Genomic DNA, 14488 nt, shown 5'->3' with positions numbered 1-14488 from the left:
GCATCCGAGGGGGAGGGGGCTTTCCCCATCTGTTTTCTCAGAAAACATGCAAAGGAGAGCCTCACCAAGAGGCCAGTTGCCTCGGATCTCCCAGACTTCCCTTTTCAAAGATGGCCGCCCCTGCTGTCCATCACAGGGAGCCTGCCGCGGAATCTACTGGGCGTGGAGAGAGAGACAGGCAGCTGGAGAGACTGAGTTTTCCACAAAGGCCGTTAGCTTTTTTGTTTTGTTTTGTTTTCCTTTATTGATGGGATTTAAAGTGCATAGAACTGAAGGCAAAGTCCAAGGCCTAGAGAAAGATAGGAGGCCCGAGAGAGCGGCTCAGAGATGCTAAAGGCTGCCGAGGGATACCCACCTAAAAAGGCCACTTGTGCTGCAAAAGGGACGGGGTGGGGCGGTGGGGGCGGGAGGGGAGGGGGTGGTGGGGGTGGGGTGGAGGGAGGCGTTTGGGAGGGAGAAGACAAACACCAGTTCAGAAATTCAGCCAACGGTGACTCGCAGGAGCTAGTTTTACATCCCACCTACAAAAACACGGGCGGTTTCAAGGTGGGCGCACTGGTTTTAGGACAGGAAGAAGAGTGACAGCCTCAGGCCAGCACACGGCACCCCCCCAAGCTTCGGGTGCTGGCGCTTCTCCAGGCCTCTGCCTTAGGCCTCTTGGGGGTCTAGGCGGCCCCTCTGTATCCGGGAGGAGGCAGGGGCCAGAGATCTTGGTCGTCCCCCCACCCTCCAGAGCCCCCCAGTGGGAGGAGCCGGACTCACCCACACAGGCCGTGCCATCCTCGTTGGGCTCGTAGCCTCGGCTGCACTTCTTGTTGGTCCGGCACCTGTAGCTCCCGTAGGTGTTGACGCACACGGGCTTGTCTCGAGGGCACACGAAGGGAAACTGGATGCATTCATTGGTATCTGAAGGGGGGAGGGGCAGCTCTCCAGGCTGGTGCGGGGCGAGGCGGGGTGTCCCAGCTTTGCCTTCCTACCCACCCCTTCTCCTCGCTGGGCCCCTGCTTCCTGAGGTCGGACCCCTGGGCTGGCTTCTCCTGTCCTTGACCTCGGCCTGTGGGGGCGCTCGGGCTGGGCTCTGTCTTCTATCACCACTTCTCTAGATGGTCTCTTCATCCCCAGATAACTTCCAGCTCCTGTCTCCAGCCACAGCCCCTCACTGGGGCTCAGCGTGTGAATCCAATGGCCAAGTGACCCGTCTGACGGTTGCACCTGCTTGTCTGCTCTGCCCTCAAACTCAGTATGTCCCAAACGGAACATCCCTCTTGTGCCCCCTGCCCCATCTTCCCCAGCTCGGTCAATGCCACCATCACCCACGCGGCAGCTCGGGCAGAGATCGGAGCGTCTGCACTTCTGCCTCACCCCCCTCCCCAGCCTCGTGTGTGTCTCGGCCCCGCAGCAGGCCTCTCATCACACCACCTCTCTCACTCCCCGCCACCACCCTGCCGCTGGCCGCCTGCACCTCTCGCCTGGGTTTCGGCAGTTGCCTCCTTACTGACCCGGTGTCCCTTCTTCCCTCCAATCCCATCAGCGATTCAGCAGCCAGAACCACACTGTGTCACTGTGCTGCTGAACTTCACAAAACCTGAGCCCCGCCTCCTGCCGGTTCAGTGTCCTGCCAGCGCCCGCCCTGCCCTGCACTCTCCCCTGCCAGGGGGCGCTCTCTGGGCCTGCGTCAAGGTCCTCCTCCCGCAGGCCCTGCCTGCCTACTGAGTGCAGAAGTCCCTAGGAAGCACCTGGCTCGCAGGGCTCCGGGCCATCACCGGCCATGTGGTCACAGGTCGGGGTCTGTCTGCCTCCACCAGAAAGCTCCCCGCGGAGGGGCAGTGCCCAGCCTGGTGCCCGGTGCCATGGCAGAGGCATAGAAACAGCTGAGGATGATGGCAAGGGGGAGGGGGCTGGACTGGGGATCTCGCAGGTTACTTCCAGGGTGCAGGGCGGCCAGGGTGGGCACGTGGCGCGCAGAGGGAGGCCTGTCCTCCTGGGCCGTCCTCAGCACTGCGACCCTACTCTTGCTCATCTGCGCTCCCCGCTCCATCGGATGCTGTCTGCACTGCCTGTGCCTGGCCAGCTCCTCCTCGCTCCTCAGGTGCCAGCTTGGACCTCTCTCCCTCTGGGGTCCCTCCTAGGACCCTCCCTGGCCAGGTTTAGGCACGTCCCTTTGTGCTCGAAAGCCCTCCGCAAGCCCTCTGCATGCCACGTGGTCCTGGGCTGTTCACTTGTGAGCCTCCCACCCGCTCTGAGCTCCGCTGGGCCATGCTGGTCTCTCTCTGTCTCTTCTTGTACCTCCATAGCGAAGGCTGCAGGGGAGGTTTTGGAAGACGCTGCCTGAGGGGCTGCAGAAGGAAGAACCCCCTGGGGCGGAAGGGTTTCTGCACGCAGAGCCTCTGGGCTGCTCCCGGGCTGCTGCTTTCCTGTTCCAGGTCCGGGAGGGACCCCACAGAGCGGCCATGCTGGGGGTGCTGCAGTTCCTGCCCCCTCCGGTTGTCTTAGCATCCGGAGCCCCAGGGACAAGCCCCTCCCACTCCAGCATCTCTTGTCAGGCTGACATTCCCCAGGGAGAGTCCAGCCTCCATGCCACCCCTCCACCCCCACGCCTGCGGGCAACTCACCCATGCAATGGCCATTTTCCCGCTGAGAGAATCCTTGGCCGCACTGCAAGGTGGGAGGAAGCAGAGACACCGTGAGTCGAGACGGCCCCTTCTCAGCTCCCCTCCTAGCCACAGCCGCTCAGCAGCTGCCCCGACCCCAGCACGAGGGGTGCACTCAGCTCCGGGCCTGGGGGGCCCCCTCCTATGCTGGACCCTTGCCCTTGCACAGAGGCTGGGAGACTGGGTGGTGGCCACCAACGGACCCAGTTCAAACTGCTGCTCATTTCCCCACACGTGGGCTCCTCCTGCCTGGGCTGGGCCACTCGACAGAGCAGCCTGATCCTGAGAAGGAGGCAGGCCCGGTCAATGCCAAGTGCAAAGACGGGAGGGAGATGCTCTGAGATGTGTGCTCTCTGCCCCACCTCCTCTGTGGCCTTTGACCCTCACAAGTACCTGCTGCAAGGCACACCGGGTTCCCCCTCTCTGGTGGGCTGGTGGGACGAGGTGGGGACATTCCAGGAGGAGGGGTGACTCATCGGGCTCTGCGGCTGGGACATGAGCTGCCTGGTGCAGAGGCAGAGCGCTGGGAGCCGCTCAGGCCAGGCTGTGGAGGCTCAGCTGTGCCTGGGTGGGTGGGTGGGGGAGTCCCTGAGCCGGCAGCCTGGAAACACTGCCAGCTGGGGGCCGGCGGGGGCGAGTGGGGAAGGGCCATTGCTCCCACCACAGGGGGCCTGGAGCTCGGGGCACCACCGAGGCCAGCAGGCTGCCGGGGTTCCCACTCATCCGGAGCTCTCCCTGAGGTGCGCTGAGCTGGCCTAGACGCTCCAGAGACGTCCTGTTCACCTGTGTGCGTCTGAGTGGTTCCTCTACCCGACCTGGAACCAACTGATCCCTGTCAGAGTTAGAGGGTGCCCAGAGTTTGGTCCAGAGCTGCTCTCAAAGAGCCCCCAGAGGCCTCACGGCAGGATCTGAGCCCCACCCTTAGGGCAAGAGGAGGCCTCGACACAGGGAACCAGGATTGCAGTAGGTACCCTGGGGTCAGCTCGTCCCTCTGCTAGTATCAGCTGTGCCGCCTCCAGGGAGCCCTGGTGCGTTCCTTCTCTTGGCCTTGGTTTTTCTCCTCTGTAAATCGGGTGCAGAAGCACTTGCCCTCTGATATGCCAGGATTTGGAGATGTGAGTGTGACAGTGTTGTCACAAGGAGGGACCGCCACGGAGCCTGCCCTTGGCTCAGAGGCTGTCCCTCACCCTGGGAACCCAGCTTCAGCCACGGGGCTGGGGTGCTGCCTGCTCTCCTGGGTCAGGCCGGTGCCGCTGCCCACCTCCAGGGGGGCTGGGTCCTGAGGCCTGTCCTCTTCTCGGGGATACAGGATCTCCAGCACTGAGTTCATCTCCTCGCTGGCCACGCTGCGGCTGGCCATCTTGCCATCTGGCCACGTCACCTCCACGCTGCTCGCCTCGTCCTTCCCTGCGGGTCGGAAAGAGAGGGTGAGCGACAGAGAGCAGGGGACTCCAGCCCAAGAATTCGTGATGTCCACCCACTGCACAAAGGCACCACGGAACACTGCTCTACGTGCTGGGGAAACGCTGAGCGAAGAGCAACACACCCCACCAGAACTTTCTAGAAAGGCTCTCGATCTTTTCTGTCCAATATCTTGTGCACTTGGAGTGGCACTAGTGTGACTGAGGAAGTGAACTTTAAGTTTTAGTCAGTTCCCACTTAAATGGCCATACACAGCTATGAGCTCCCCATATTGGACAGGGCAGCAGCCGGGCCAGGCGGCATGAGACCGTTCTGGGGAGGCAGGAAGGCTTCTGGGCAAGTAGGTAGACTTTGGAGTCCAGGGTTCAAATCTTGGCTCCGCCGCTTCCCTGTTGTGCTGGGCAGAACGTGGTGAGGAGTAGGCCATGGGGCCGGTGCAGCTGGCCGGCCGCGTAACCCTGGGCACGCCTCTTACACGAGGGCACGTACGCAAGTCCCTGGGAGATGGAATTAAAGAGAAGTCTGTTTTGGTGCATGTTTCATTGACAGACGTGGGCTGGGCAGGGGTCAGCACTCTGGTCACTGGGGTGTCCCTGTTCCTGTCCAGAGCAGGGAGACTGGCACATACCGACAAGCGAGTCCTGTCAGACACAGACAGGCTCTGGGAAGAAATCGACAATAGAGCAGTGAGGTGAAGGGGACCTGGGGGCTGGCTGGGGCCAGGGCAGCCGAGGGAAGGGCTCCCAGTAAAGACCTGGAGAAGCCGGGGCCTTAAAGAACTGGGAGGCGGATGCTGGGAGAAAGGCTCCCCCCGTGCAGAGCTGGGACGGCTGCAGAAAAGCCCAGAGAAAGCTCGCTGTGATCCCTCCGCACGCGCCCCGGAGCGCGCGCCCCACCACCAGCAGAGATGGGCTGGAGAGATTTGACAGGTGTTTTGATGCTGTGAGAGGCCTGCCCGGCTCTGCTCCCGGTGTAAGGAAACGGGCTGGTCCCAGTGGCAAGGTCAGGCTAATGGTGATGGACAGGGGTGGGAGGAGGAGGGGCCGACCCCGCTGGCAGGGAGGGGCTGCTCTCAGCACTGACAGCGGGGAGAGCAGGGGGAGCGCAGTCTCCTCCTTGTCACCCTCCAGGGTGTGGATTGGGAGGGGGCGCACAGGGTCCTGCAGGGGCCTGCAAATCTACATACTCCCCTAATCATGCCTAGGCTGAGTAAATCAGACACCACCCACCTGTACGCACTGGGTTTTCTAATGTATGTAGAGACTGTTAGAAAAATGACGCTCCAAAGTGCTTTTGAATTTATATTAGCTTTTGGTCATTCTCATCCACCAATGGATTTATTTTCATTTTACATGAAGGACAGGCAGAGAGAGAGAGAGAGAGAGAGAGAATGTTGTTGGCTGGTTCAGTCCCCAAATGCCTGCAATGGCTAGGGCTAGGCTGGGGCTGGAGTCAGGAGCTGGGAATTCAAACCAGGTCTCCCCTGTGGGTGGCGGAACCCAGTCCATTGAGCTGTCACCTGTTGCCTCCCAGGGTTCGCCTAGGCAGGGAGCTGGAGGCAGGAGCCCGAGCTGGGCGTGAGATGCAGGTGTTTTGATCCTGCTGCTGTGAAATGGCTTGATGCACAAAAGGGGTTCCCACAGTTCAGGAGAGGGCTGGGGGCCACACGCAGCCTTTGAGAATCCAGGTGTAGCCTCCTCTGTGCAGAGGCCATCTTGCCGAGGCAGCTGGGGTGCAGGGAGGGCCCGGCTGCTTCTCCTGCTGCCCCCCCAGGGGGGTCCCACACTGCCAGTGGGGGGCTACACTGTGTGAGCCAGGCCATCCAACCTCTCGGCCCTCCTCGTGCTTGGCTGCCTTGTGCTCTCCCAGCCTGACCTGGGAAGTCTCACTAGAACGTTCCATCCTTGCTGCTGCAGTGCAGGGAGTGAGTGAGAGCAAGGACCAGCTGTGCTACTTTGGGGTCAGCCTGGGGTCGGCATGGGGTCGGCCCTGCCCCTGGGCCACAGCAGGGCTGCAGCTCCCGCACAGGCTGCAGCAACCCTCAGAGCTCAGGCTGGCCAAGTGCAGGTTTTTCTGCTTTAAGTAGAATCTGGAGGTGTTGGGAAGGGTTTTGTTCCTCAGGGGCAGAGAGCCCAGGAAGCGGCAAGCACACAAACAAACTAGACGCTTTCCATTGAAGAAAGGAGACAAAGAGAAGCCAGCACTTAGAAGCAAACAGATCTCTATGCAGTGCGTTTCCCAGCCTGACTCAAGAGCTCCAAATAGCTCAGAGCTTGCAGTCACAGACAGCACCCCATGCCGTCCTGTCCTGGTGGGAGCTCCTGCTCCTGCCCTGCCCAGACCTCGGAAGTGCCCTGGGCAGCACAGCAGGAGGCCTCCCTGCCCGGCTGCTGGCTGTTCTGCTGATCTGAGCACCCCCTGTGGGCCTCAGTTTTTTCCTCTGTAAGATGGGCAGCTGGCCTGGAGCCCGACACACTCAGCAAGCACAGCCCATCTCCTAGGGAACAGGGACTTCTCATCCCGGCACCTGCCGCCATCAGCGCTCAGACTTGGGCCTGGCGAGCTGACTGTCCCACAGTTACTCACCCATTCTACTGCCTGCACCCCCTTCCCTGCCCATGCCCCCCCTACGCCCCCCACCCAATCACATGTGCCTGGTGTTTCAGCAGTGAATGCAACAGATCCAGGCCCCACTCTGGGCCGACTCCCATGGGAGCAGTGAACCCAAATGATTCCATCGTCATGACTGGGGGTGGGCCGCAATGGCCTTAGCAGCACACAGTGAAGGGAGGGGGCCATGTATTTGGGTTTTGCAGGAGGAATAAGTGTTTGTGAGGCAGTGAATGGCAGAGGCGCGGAGCTGTGCAAAGGTATGGTGTGTTTGAAGGTCAGGAGGAAGTTCAAGTGGAGAAGCAGAGTGTGAGGCGCGGGGCGGGGGTGGGAGGGGAGACGGGGGGGGGGACTTGGAGGCTTTGTACCCATTCTCTGGATATAGACACTGAGCCTTGGGGAGGTGAAGTAACTGGCAAATATCTGAGCTAGGCCTGGGCCTCAATCTCCCATGGCTCCCAGCCACCACAGGGGAGCAGCCTGGAAGGGGCCAGGCTGCCAGGGCCTGGGTGCAGGGGAGAGGTGTGCAGAGCCGGGATCCCCGGGATCCCCGTTAAGCGGCAGACATGTAGTCAGGAGCAGCACAAGTCGCCTCTGGCAGCTTTTAAAGGACAAAGGCCAGGGAGGCCCAGAGAATTTGCTCTTCAGAAGGATTACAAGCAAAACAGATGGTGGGAATACAGTTGGTGGAATATTTTTGCACTTCAATAAAGCAATTTTTGTGTGGGCTACTGAATTTTCTTCCCCTAAATGAGCACCAGCTTGGAGACAGCTGTGAGTCACTAGCAAACAATTAGCTGAGAGGCAGAGGGCGTGGGAGGGGGCGGGGAGGGCTGTCTGGTGGGGGCTGGAGGAGATTCTTGGTACTTGTTTGTGTGTTCTGGGTTTGGTGGTGGGCGACCCCCGCCTGATGCTACTAGGAAGTGGCGAGCCAGGGTGTGGGATCGGCAGGGGTGGGTGCGTGCAGGCCGGCCCGCATCCAACAAGTGCTCTGAGCAGAAACCCCCAGGAGGAGTGGGGACAGGCCAGGGCCGGGGGCAGAGCGGCCGTGGATCATGGCCGGAGTCGGGGGGCGTCCTCTGAGAAGGGACCGGTCTACAAGAGCATGCTGGAGCGCTCTACACACACAGGGCCTTCTGGGGACTCCCGGAGGACACCATGGCCCGTGAGTTCTACCACACCATAGATGCAGCCCAGATGCTGGGGAGAGTGGTGCACAAAGGAGGGGCGGAGTCCTGCTGACCTGACCCAGTGAGGGTGGAGACAAGTCAGGAGGAGGCAGGGGCCCTTAGGGGAGCTCCCGGGAGCCCCTCCCCTCCGGATCCTGCTGTCTGGCCGGGCCTCAGCCCTGCCCCCACTGCCAGGTCAGGAGGAACCTGCGGCTGACTGTTCCTGGATTCACGTGCTGCTCCTGCCCCGCCTCATCCCAGACTGCTCAGGACGGGCGACAGCTGAACACTGCCACGCCACGAAATCCTCGCAGCACTGGAGGAAGCGAGCCCGGACTTGGAGGGCTGTCCGGGGATGGAGACCGGAGGTTATCACAAGGACTGGAAGGCTATCTTCATTCTTGTTGGAAGAATTGCCAGGTAGGAGCTGTGTGGAGCTGTGTTCCCGGGTTCCAGCAGGTCACAGAAGCAAACCAGAGGCTGGAGGGGGCAGCCTCTCCCGCTCGCCCTGCCCGTCCACAGCCCTAGTCCCCTCCCCTGCTCCACATTTTCTATTTCATGGCGCTTAATATCTTGTACAGTTTTGCATACATTTTCAGCTATTGTGTTTATTTGTGTTCCACATTTCCCTTCCTTCACTAGAATGTGGACCGCTCACGGTGGGGATCTTTGTCTCACTCGCGTTGGGTGCATAGTAAGTGCTCAGCCAACACATGTGGGAGCCGGGCGGGGGGAGGTGTGAGTACTGTTTACTTAACATGCCAGGCATGGGGTGAGATGATGACTGATTTTTATTTCCTTTTATAAATGATTTATTTTCCAAGTTTCCTAGCAATATGCTTGAGCACGCACACACGTGCACACGCACGCATCTAAAAACCGCCACAAGTGCCGCTCCTGCCGCGGGGCCCTGGTGCTGGGGCGCCGTCCCGCCGACGGCTGCCGCGTTCCTGTGCAGCCCTGCCCTGTCACGGCACTGTCTGGCCCTGTCCACCTGCCCTCTCCAGCCTGGCCCTGGAGGCCCTGGGCCATTTGGCTGAGGCTTCTCTTCCATTATGGTCACAGGGCCATTCTCATTCCTGGGACTGAACAGTCCCGCCTCTGGGCCTGTGTCTAAGCCTGGAGCCCTCATCCGTCCTCCCCAGTGCCCGCCAGCCTTCTAGGCCGAACTCCAGTGCTGCCTCCTCGGGAAAGCAGCCTAGAGCACAGCTCCTGCCCACCTCCTCCCACGGCCACCGGGCCAGGCTGAGGCCCGTGCAGGAGTTCCTGCGTCCGCTGCCCTTCCACAGCCTCTGAGCCCACACACAGGGAGCACGGGCGTTTGTCCCCTTCCCTCGTCTCGGTCTTCCTCTGCCTCCCGCAGGTCCCGTCTCTGTCTGTCTGTCTGTCTGTCTCCAGATCCTCAGTCCTCCCCCTCGGGCCTCCCCCACAGCTCCCTCCCTTCCTGCCCCACTGCCAGCTCCTGCGCTGTGCTCCATCCAGAAATGAGATCCTCCTGGGACCATGAGAGGCCTTGGAGCTGCAGGGAGGGAGCCCACCTGCAGAGGGGGTCCCAGGCTGCTGGCTCAGCGTGTACCTGACAGCAGCCCCCCCTTCCCACGCCTCTCTGGGGTAGATCCTTCCTGACACCCCTGGGGCAGAGAGAGTAGGAGCTGAGAGAGAGAGAGAGAGAGCGAATGCGAATTCCACGGCCTTGCTAAATAGCGAGGGTGGGCAGTCAGGAGGGGCTCCCACCCTGGGCGTGGGAGGGAGATGGCCCAGGGGAGGCCTCTGAGCCTCTGGACCCCGCCCAGGGACCGGGCCAGGGCTGCCCACTTGAGGGAGCAGGTCTGTTCTCCTGGACAGGCAGATGCCCGCCGGAGCAGGGACCTCATACAAGTAGCTGTCTTAAATCGCAGAGGGGCGGCGGGAAGGAGAGCTGAGAGCCCAGTCCTGGCCTCATCGCCGCTTTGCCTGCCAACCACAGTTTCCTCATCTGTACGGTGGGGTGGGAGTGGACGTCCAGCCAGATCCTCGGGTACACTTCCCACCCAAGGGGCCCTGGCACTTGCATGGCCTCTCTCGGGTCACCTGGTAACTAAGGGGTGTCGGAGAAGCAAGAGACAGAGCAGGAGCTAGGCGCAGCGACAGGAGGCGGCACGGGACAGTGGTCAACAATGCGGCCACCTTGTCCGAGGAAGGGGGGCCAGTCCAGGCCTCCCTGTGTTCTGCAGGTGCGGTAGAGGGCAGGTTACTTAAACTCGGCCTCAGTTTGCTGCCCTGTATGATGCAGGATACAGAATCTAATCCATCGGGTAGTGGTGAGAATTGAGTGTAGTAACTTTCCCAAAGCACTTAGCACAGCGCCTGGCTCCTACGAAATGTTTGATAACCATTGGCTCCTGGTATTTTGCAGGGGAGTTCTATGCATTTAAAAGCTGTCTTGCACCTTTGGGGCCAGCATAGCATATGAGTGACATAGAACAGAGGAGTGACAGATGGGCTGGCCTGAGGCCAGCCCAGCCAGGGTGCAATAGCCTGAGAACATGCTCATGCAACCGGGCCCTGGGTCCCCTAAATATTTATTGCTTCTTTTTCAGACTACATAAATATTATGTGTGCCCTATAAAAATTGGAGCATGCACACACACACAACAATATGGAAGAAAATAAGGATCAAATACTCAAGAGGGCCTGGGGTTGAATCCCAGCTGTGCCATCTAAGTATCACGTGACCTTGGGCAGAGCTCTTAATCGCTCCAACCCTCAGTTTCCCCAAGGGTGTAATGGGGTAGCAGAGCGGCCATGAGGATGAGGTGTCAGAATCAGGCACTCGGCACTGGATCTGGACCGAGGGAGCTGCTAGATAAGGCAGGCTCTCAGAACCACTTCACACTCTGCAATTTCTTTCAGCTTTTTTCTATGCATAACTCTCATGTGCACAGGAGGAACATATGTATATATTCATTAGCTTGCGAATACGTTGCTTATTATTTCTATATTAAAATCATGTCACCTCATGAGGTGCTAGCACATAGGGAAGCTGTATGGTTTTGAATCCAGGAATCTATGACCCAAATACTTGAGTCAAACAAGTCAAACTCTTGGTTTAAGAGAGACTCCTGGCTCCATGAAGTGCTTGCCAACATTTCTTTCCTGCCTTGTATTCCCTGTGCACCACCCCCCCCAAGAGAAGACTTTCCCTAGTCCCCGCTTCCATGCATTTCTTTAAAAACCTTTATTTTGAAATAGAGACTCAGAGCAAGTTGCAAAGATAGGACAGACAGGTCCCGTGCACCTGTCACTTGGCTCCCCAGCGGAGACAGCTTCTATCAAGACCAGGGGTGTGGCCTTGTGCAGCTGTGTGGACAGCTCGATATTGCTTTGTCACAGGTGCAGCCACCATGACCAAGGCACAGAGCTGTTCCATTACCACCAAGGTCCCCTGGGATGGCCCCTGTAAAGTCCTCCCCAGCTTCTTCCCACCATGCCCACCCTGGACAGCCAACATTGTTTGCCACCTCTAATTCTGTTGTCTTGAGAATGTCCCTGTTATGGTTGGATAACAGTCTGAATGTCTCCTGCAGGCTCGTGTGTTGGAAGTCTGGTCACCAAAGTCTTATGTTAATGGTTAATGAGTTAATATCAATGGGTCCCGGGCAGAGATTTGAGCCTAACTGGTGTCTGGGAGGCAGCAGTGTGCCCAGGGGAGGTGTTCAGGTCTGCAGGGGTGGGTGATAAGGGCCCCCTTGGCCCACCTGCTCTCTCTGTTTCCTGCCTCACCACGTGGTTCCATGCCGCCCTCATCCAACTCCAGACCGACAGGGCCACTTGATCTTAGACTGTGAACCTCTAAAACCTCTCTCCTTCTCAGTTAGCTCCTCTCAGTGTTCTGGTGGCAGCAGGAAAATCCGACCGCCACAGTTCTGCAGGGAGAATCACCCAGTATGTGGCCCCTCCAGTGAACTTTCCCCAGTGCGCTGCGGCCGGACGTGCCGCCACGACACTCCTCGTCCCGCTGGGCGGTGTCCCGTGGCATGGATGTGCCACGTGCCCACTGCAAGACATCTGGGTTTTGGTTATTAGTGTGAAGAGTTGTGAGCGGATGTCAGTTTTCATCTGTCTGAGAGATGCCAAGGGGTATGCACACAGTGCCCAGCTCACGGGGGTTCCATCTACCGTTTTGTGAGTCCACGATGGTGCAGCAGAAGCCGGGCGGCAGCGGCGCCGTGCCGGGGGACCCCCACGCTCTACAGTGTGCTGCGTTGCTAAGCCAGGGTGCTGGGCGGGGGAGATGTACTCAGGGCTTTTTTTCACTGGTGAAACTTTCCACCCACAACGGGCTTATTGCCGCACCGTCCCCGTGAGGGCAAGGGGCGTCAGCCATGCGTAGTGAGGCTGCTCCGACAGCGGAAGTTGCATGGTCGGAGTTTTGTTCTTAGAGAAAATTTCCTATTTCCCAGAAGCTGCACAATTTTGCTCTCGCCCTGCAGTGGACAAAAAGCCCGTTTCTCTGATCCCTTGGAGCTGCGCAGATCCCCGCCAGCACTTGGCATTGACTCCAGTTATTATTATTATTATTATTTTTTACAGGCAGAGTGGACAGTGAGAGAGAGAGACAGAGAGAAAGGTCTTCCTTTTGCTGTTGGTTCACCCTCCAATGGCCACCGCGGCCAGCGTGCTGCGGCCGGCGCACCGTGCTGATCCGATGGCAGGAGCCAGGTACTTCTCCTAGTCTCCCATGGGATGCAGGGCCCAAGGACTTGGGCCATCCTCCACTGCACTCCCTGGCCACAGCAGAGAGCTGGCCTGGAAGAGGGGCAACCGGGACAGAATCCGGCGCCCCGACCGGGACTAGAACCCGGTGTGCCGGCGCCGCAAGGCGGAAGATTAGCCTAGTCGCGGCACCGGCCCGACTCCAGTTTTGATTCCGGCTGTTCTAATGAGCGTGTAGTGACTGACAGCCTATCAATGCCATGGATGTGCTGTGTATGTGCTCACATGACACATGCATGTCATGTGACACATGTAAAAATGGCAGGCTTTTCCCATCCCCCATCCCCTGCCAGGAACCAATTCTCTGCTCCAGATGGCGACAACACAGGACCTCCCCCTCCCCAGGCTTCCTTGCAAAGAAGGACATGGTGGCTCTGTTGAGACCACTTACAGACAGAAGCAGCTCCCAAGAGGCTAGGGCCAAGCTGGTGCAGACCAGCATTTAAAGGACAAGCGGAGGATTAAACACTCGGACCCCATGGCGAGCTGTTCCACGGTGGCAAGTGAGGGGCGCGAAGACCCAGCCTGCGTTTCCGCTGCTGTCCTCCTGAGCTCAGCGTCACCCCACGAGCAGGGCTTGCCTCCCACAGTTCTATCCCCCATGGCCGTGAGCCCCCACAGGCCCTGACTCACCCAGGCCGAAGTGCGCCACGGGCTCCATCTCGCACAGGTAGCCTGAGCCGCCGTCGATGATGCGCAGGTGCGCCCCACTCTTCTTGGTGTAGAGCACGACCTTGGCGCCCCTGGCGAAGGCCCCAAACCGGGTCCGAGGCACCACCCTCAGCCAGTTGTTGCTGAAGCCCTGTGGGGAGGGGAGGGTGGACGTGGGCACCGAGCCGGGCAGCAGGGAGCGAGGCCCGATGGGGAGAGGAAGGGGCGGAGGAGAGGGAGGTGGCCGGGCAAGGAAGGGGAGCCAGGCAAGGACTTCTGGCTGTGGGAGGAGAGCAGGAGGGCAGGCCTTCAGCGCCTGGGAGGAGCAGGTTTGGGCCGGGATGTGACAGCTGGAGGCAGAGGGTCAGGGCTCCTCCGGGCAGCCCCTCCCAGGCTTGTCTGTGCTTTCTCCGGGCCCCAGAATTCCCAAGCAAGCATCCCAGCCAGGTCCAGGAGAGCACCCTGCGTGGGGGTCTGTGGGGTCCCGAGCCCCATGCACACCTGGTTCCCCCGGAAGACGGACAGCGGCTGGGCCATGGACTCCCCGTGGGACAGGATGAGATCAAGCATCCCGTCTCTGTCGAAGTCGGTCACCACGCCCCCTGTGAACAATGCACCTCTGGAGTGCTGGGACAAGACCCCCTGCACTCCCCGGGACCACCCCGGGGCAGCGCAGCCTCAGCTCTCCCGGCTGTGTAGACCTCTTTCTCACCTTTCTGCTCTGGTTTGAATAACACACACCCTTTAGATTTGCAGGCTTGGGTCAATTTATCGAGTGCCTGCACATGCCTGGCCTCCTGTCGGTGCCAGGACAGACGTAATCACCCAGTGGAAAGAGCCTCCCCGGAGCACCAAGCCAGGCAGCAGCAGGCCTGGGTCTGGGCACTGCGGGTTCCGCGCTCTTTGTCTGATGCCAAGCTGGGTGCTGAGAGGGGAGGGGCCAGAGGCAGGACGCGTTCCTCTGCATCCCAGCCCTCTCTGGTAGGGCACAGCCAGACACCAGAGACCCCCACTCCCACGGCCATCCCTGGCCTGGCCGTCCTGCAGGGCCCCCTGCCCTCCCGCCGCAGCCCGCAGGCGTCCTCACCTGTGCCCCGGCCCTCGGGCTCCAGGGCATCACCAGGATTGAGCTCCTCGATGAGGGGGTCCCCGTGTTCCCTGCGGATGACTCTGCAGGGGAGAGGCAGGCCCGTCGGGGTGAGGCCCCCGGGGGCCCGCTTGCTACCCTCT

General features: G+C 60.1%; 1 protein-coding gene across 3 annotated transcripts in view; it reads right to left on the bottom strand.

The window, feature by feature from the left end:
• Nucleotides 1–217: 217 nt before the first annotated feature.
• Nucleotides 218–14488, bottom strand: part of CRTAC1 (cartilage acidic protein 1) — a 142622-nt gene continuing 128351 nt past the window's right edge. For 2 of the 3 annotated variants that reach the window (XM_089314572.1, XM_008270310.5), the window contains 7 exons: nt 14346–14428; nt 13760–13860; nt 13241–13409; nt 3913–4058; nt 2613–2655; nt 763–906; nt 218–373 (listed from right to left, as the gene is read on the bottom strand). In XM_089314572.1, coding sequence (XP_089170698.1) covers nt 255–373; nt 763–906; nt 2613–2655; nt 3913–4058; nt 13241–13409; nt 13760–13860; nt 14346–14428 — 805 coding nt within the window. In that variant the 3' untranslated portion in view covers nt 218–254. Of the gene's footprint in view, nt 522–762; nt 907–2612; nt 2656–3912; nt 4059–13240; nt 13410–13759; nt 13861–14345; nt 14429–14488 lie in introns of all 3 variants that reach the window. The other variant, XM_051824045.3, reaches the window with a different exon arrangement.

This window comes from Oryctolagus cuniculus, chromosome 15, assembly GCF_051225735.1.
Source record: "Oryctolagus cuniculus isolate XC-2025 breed Fujian yellow rabbit chromosome 15, ASM5122573v1, whole genome shotgun sequence".
Classification (NCBI taxonomy): domain Eukaryota; kingdom Metazoa; phylum Chordata; class Mammalia; order Lagomorpha; family Leporidae; genus Oryctolagus; species Oryctolagus cuniculus.
This window is presented reverse-complemented; position numbering and strand designations above follow the sequence as displayed.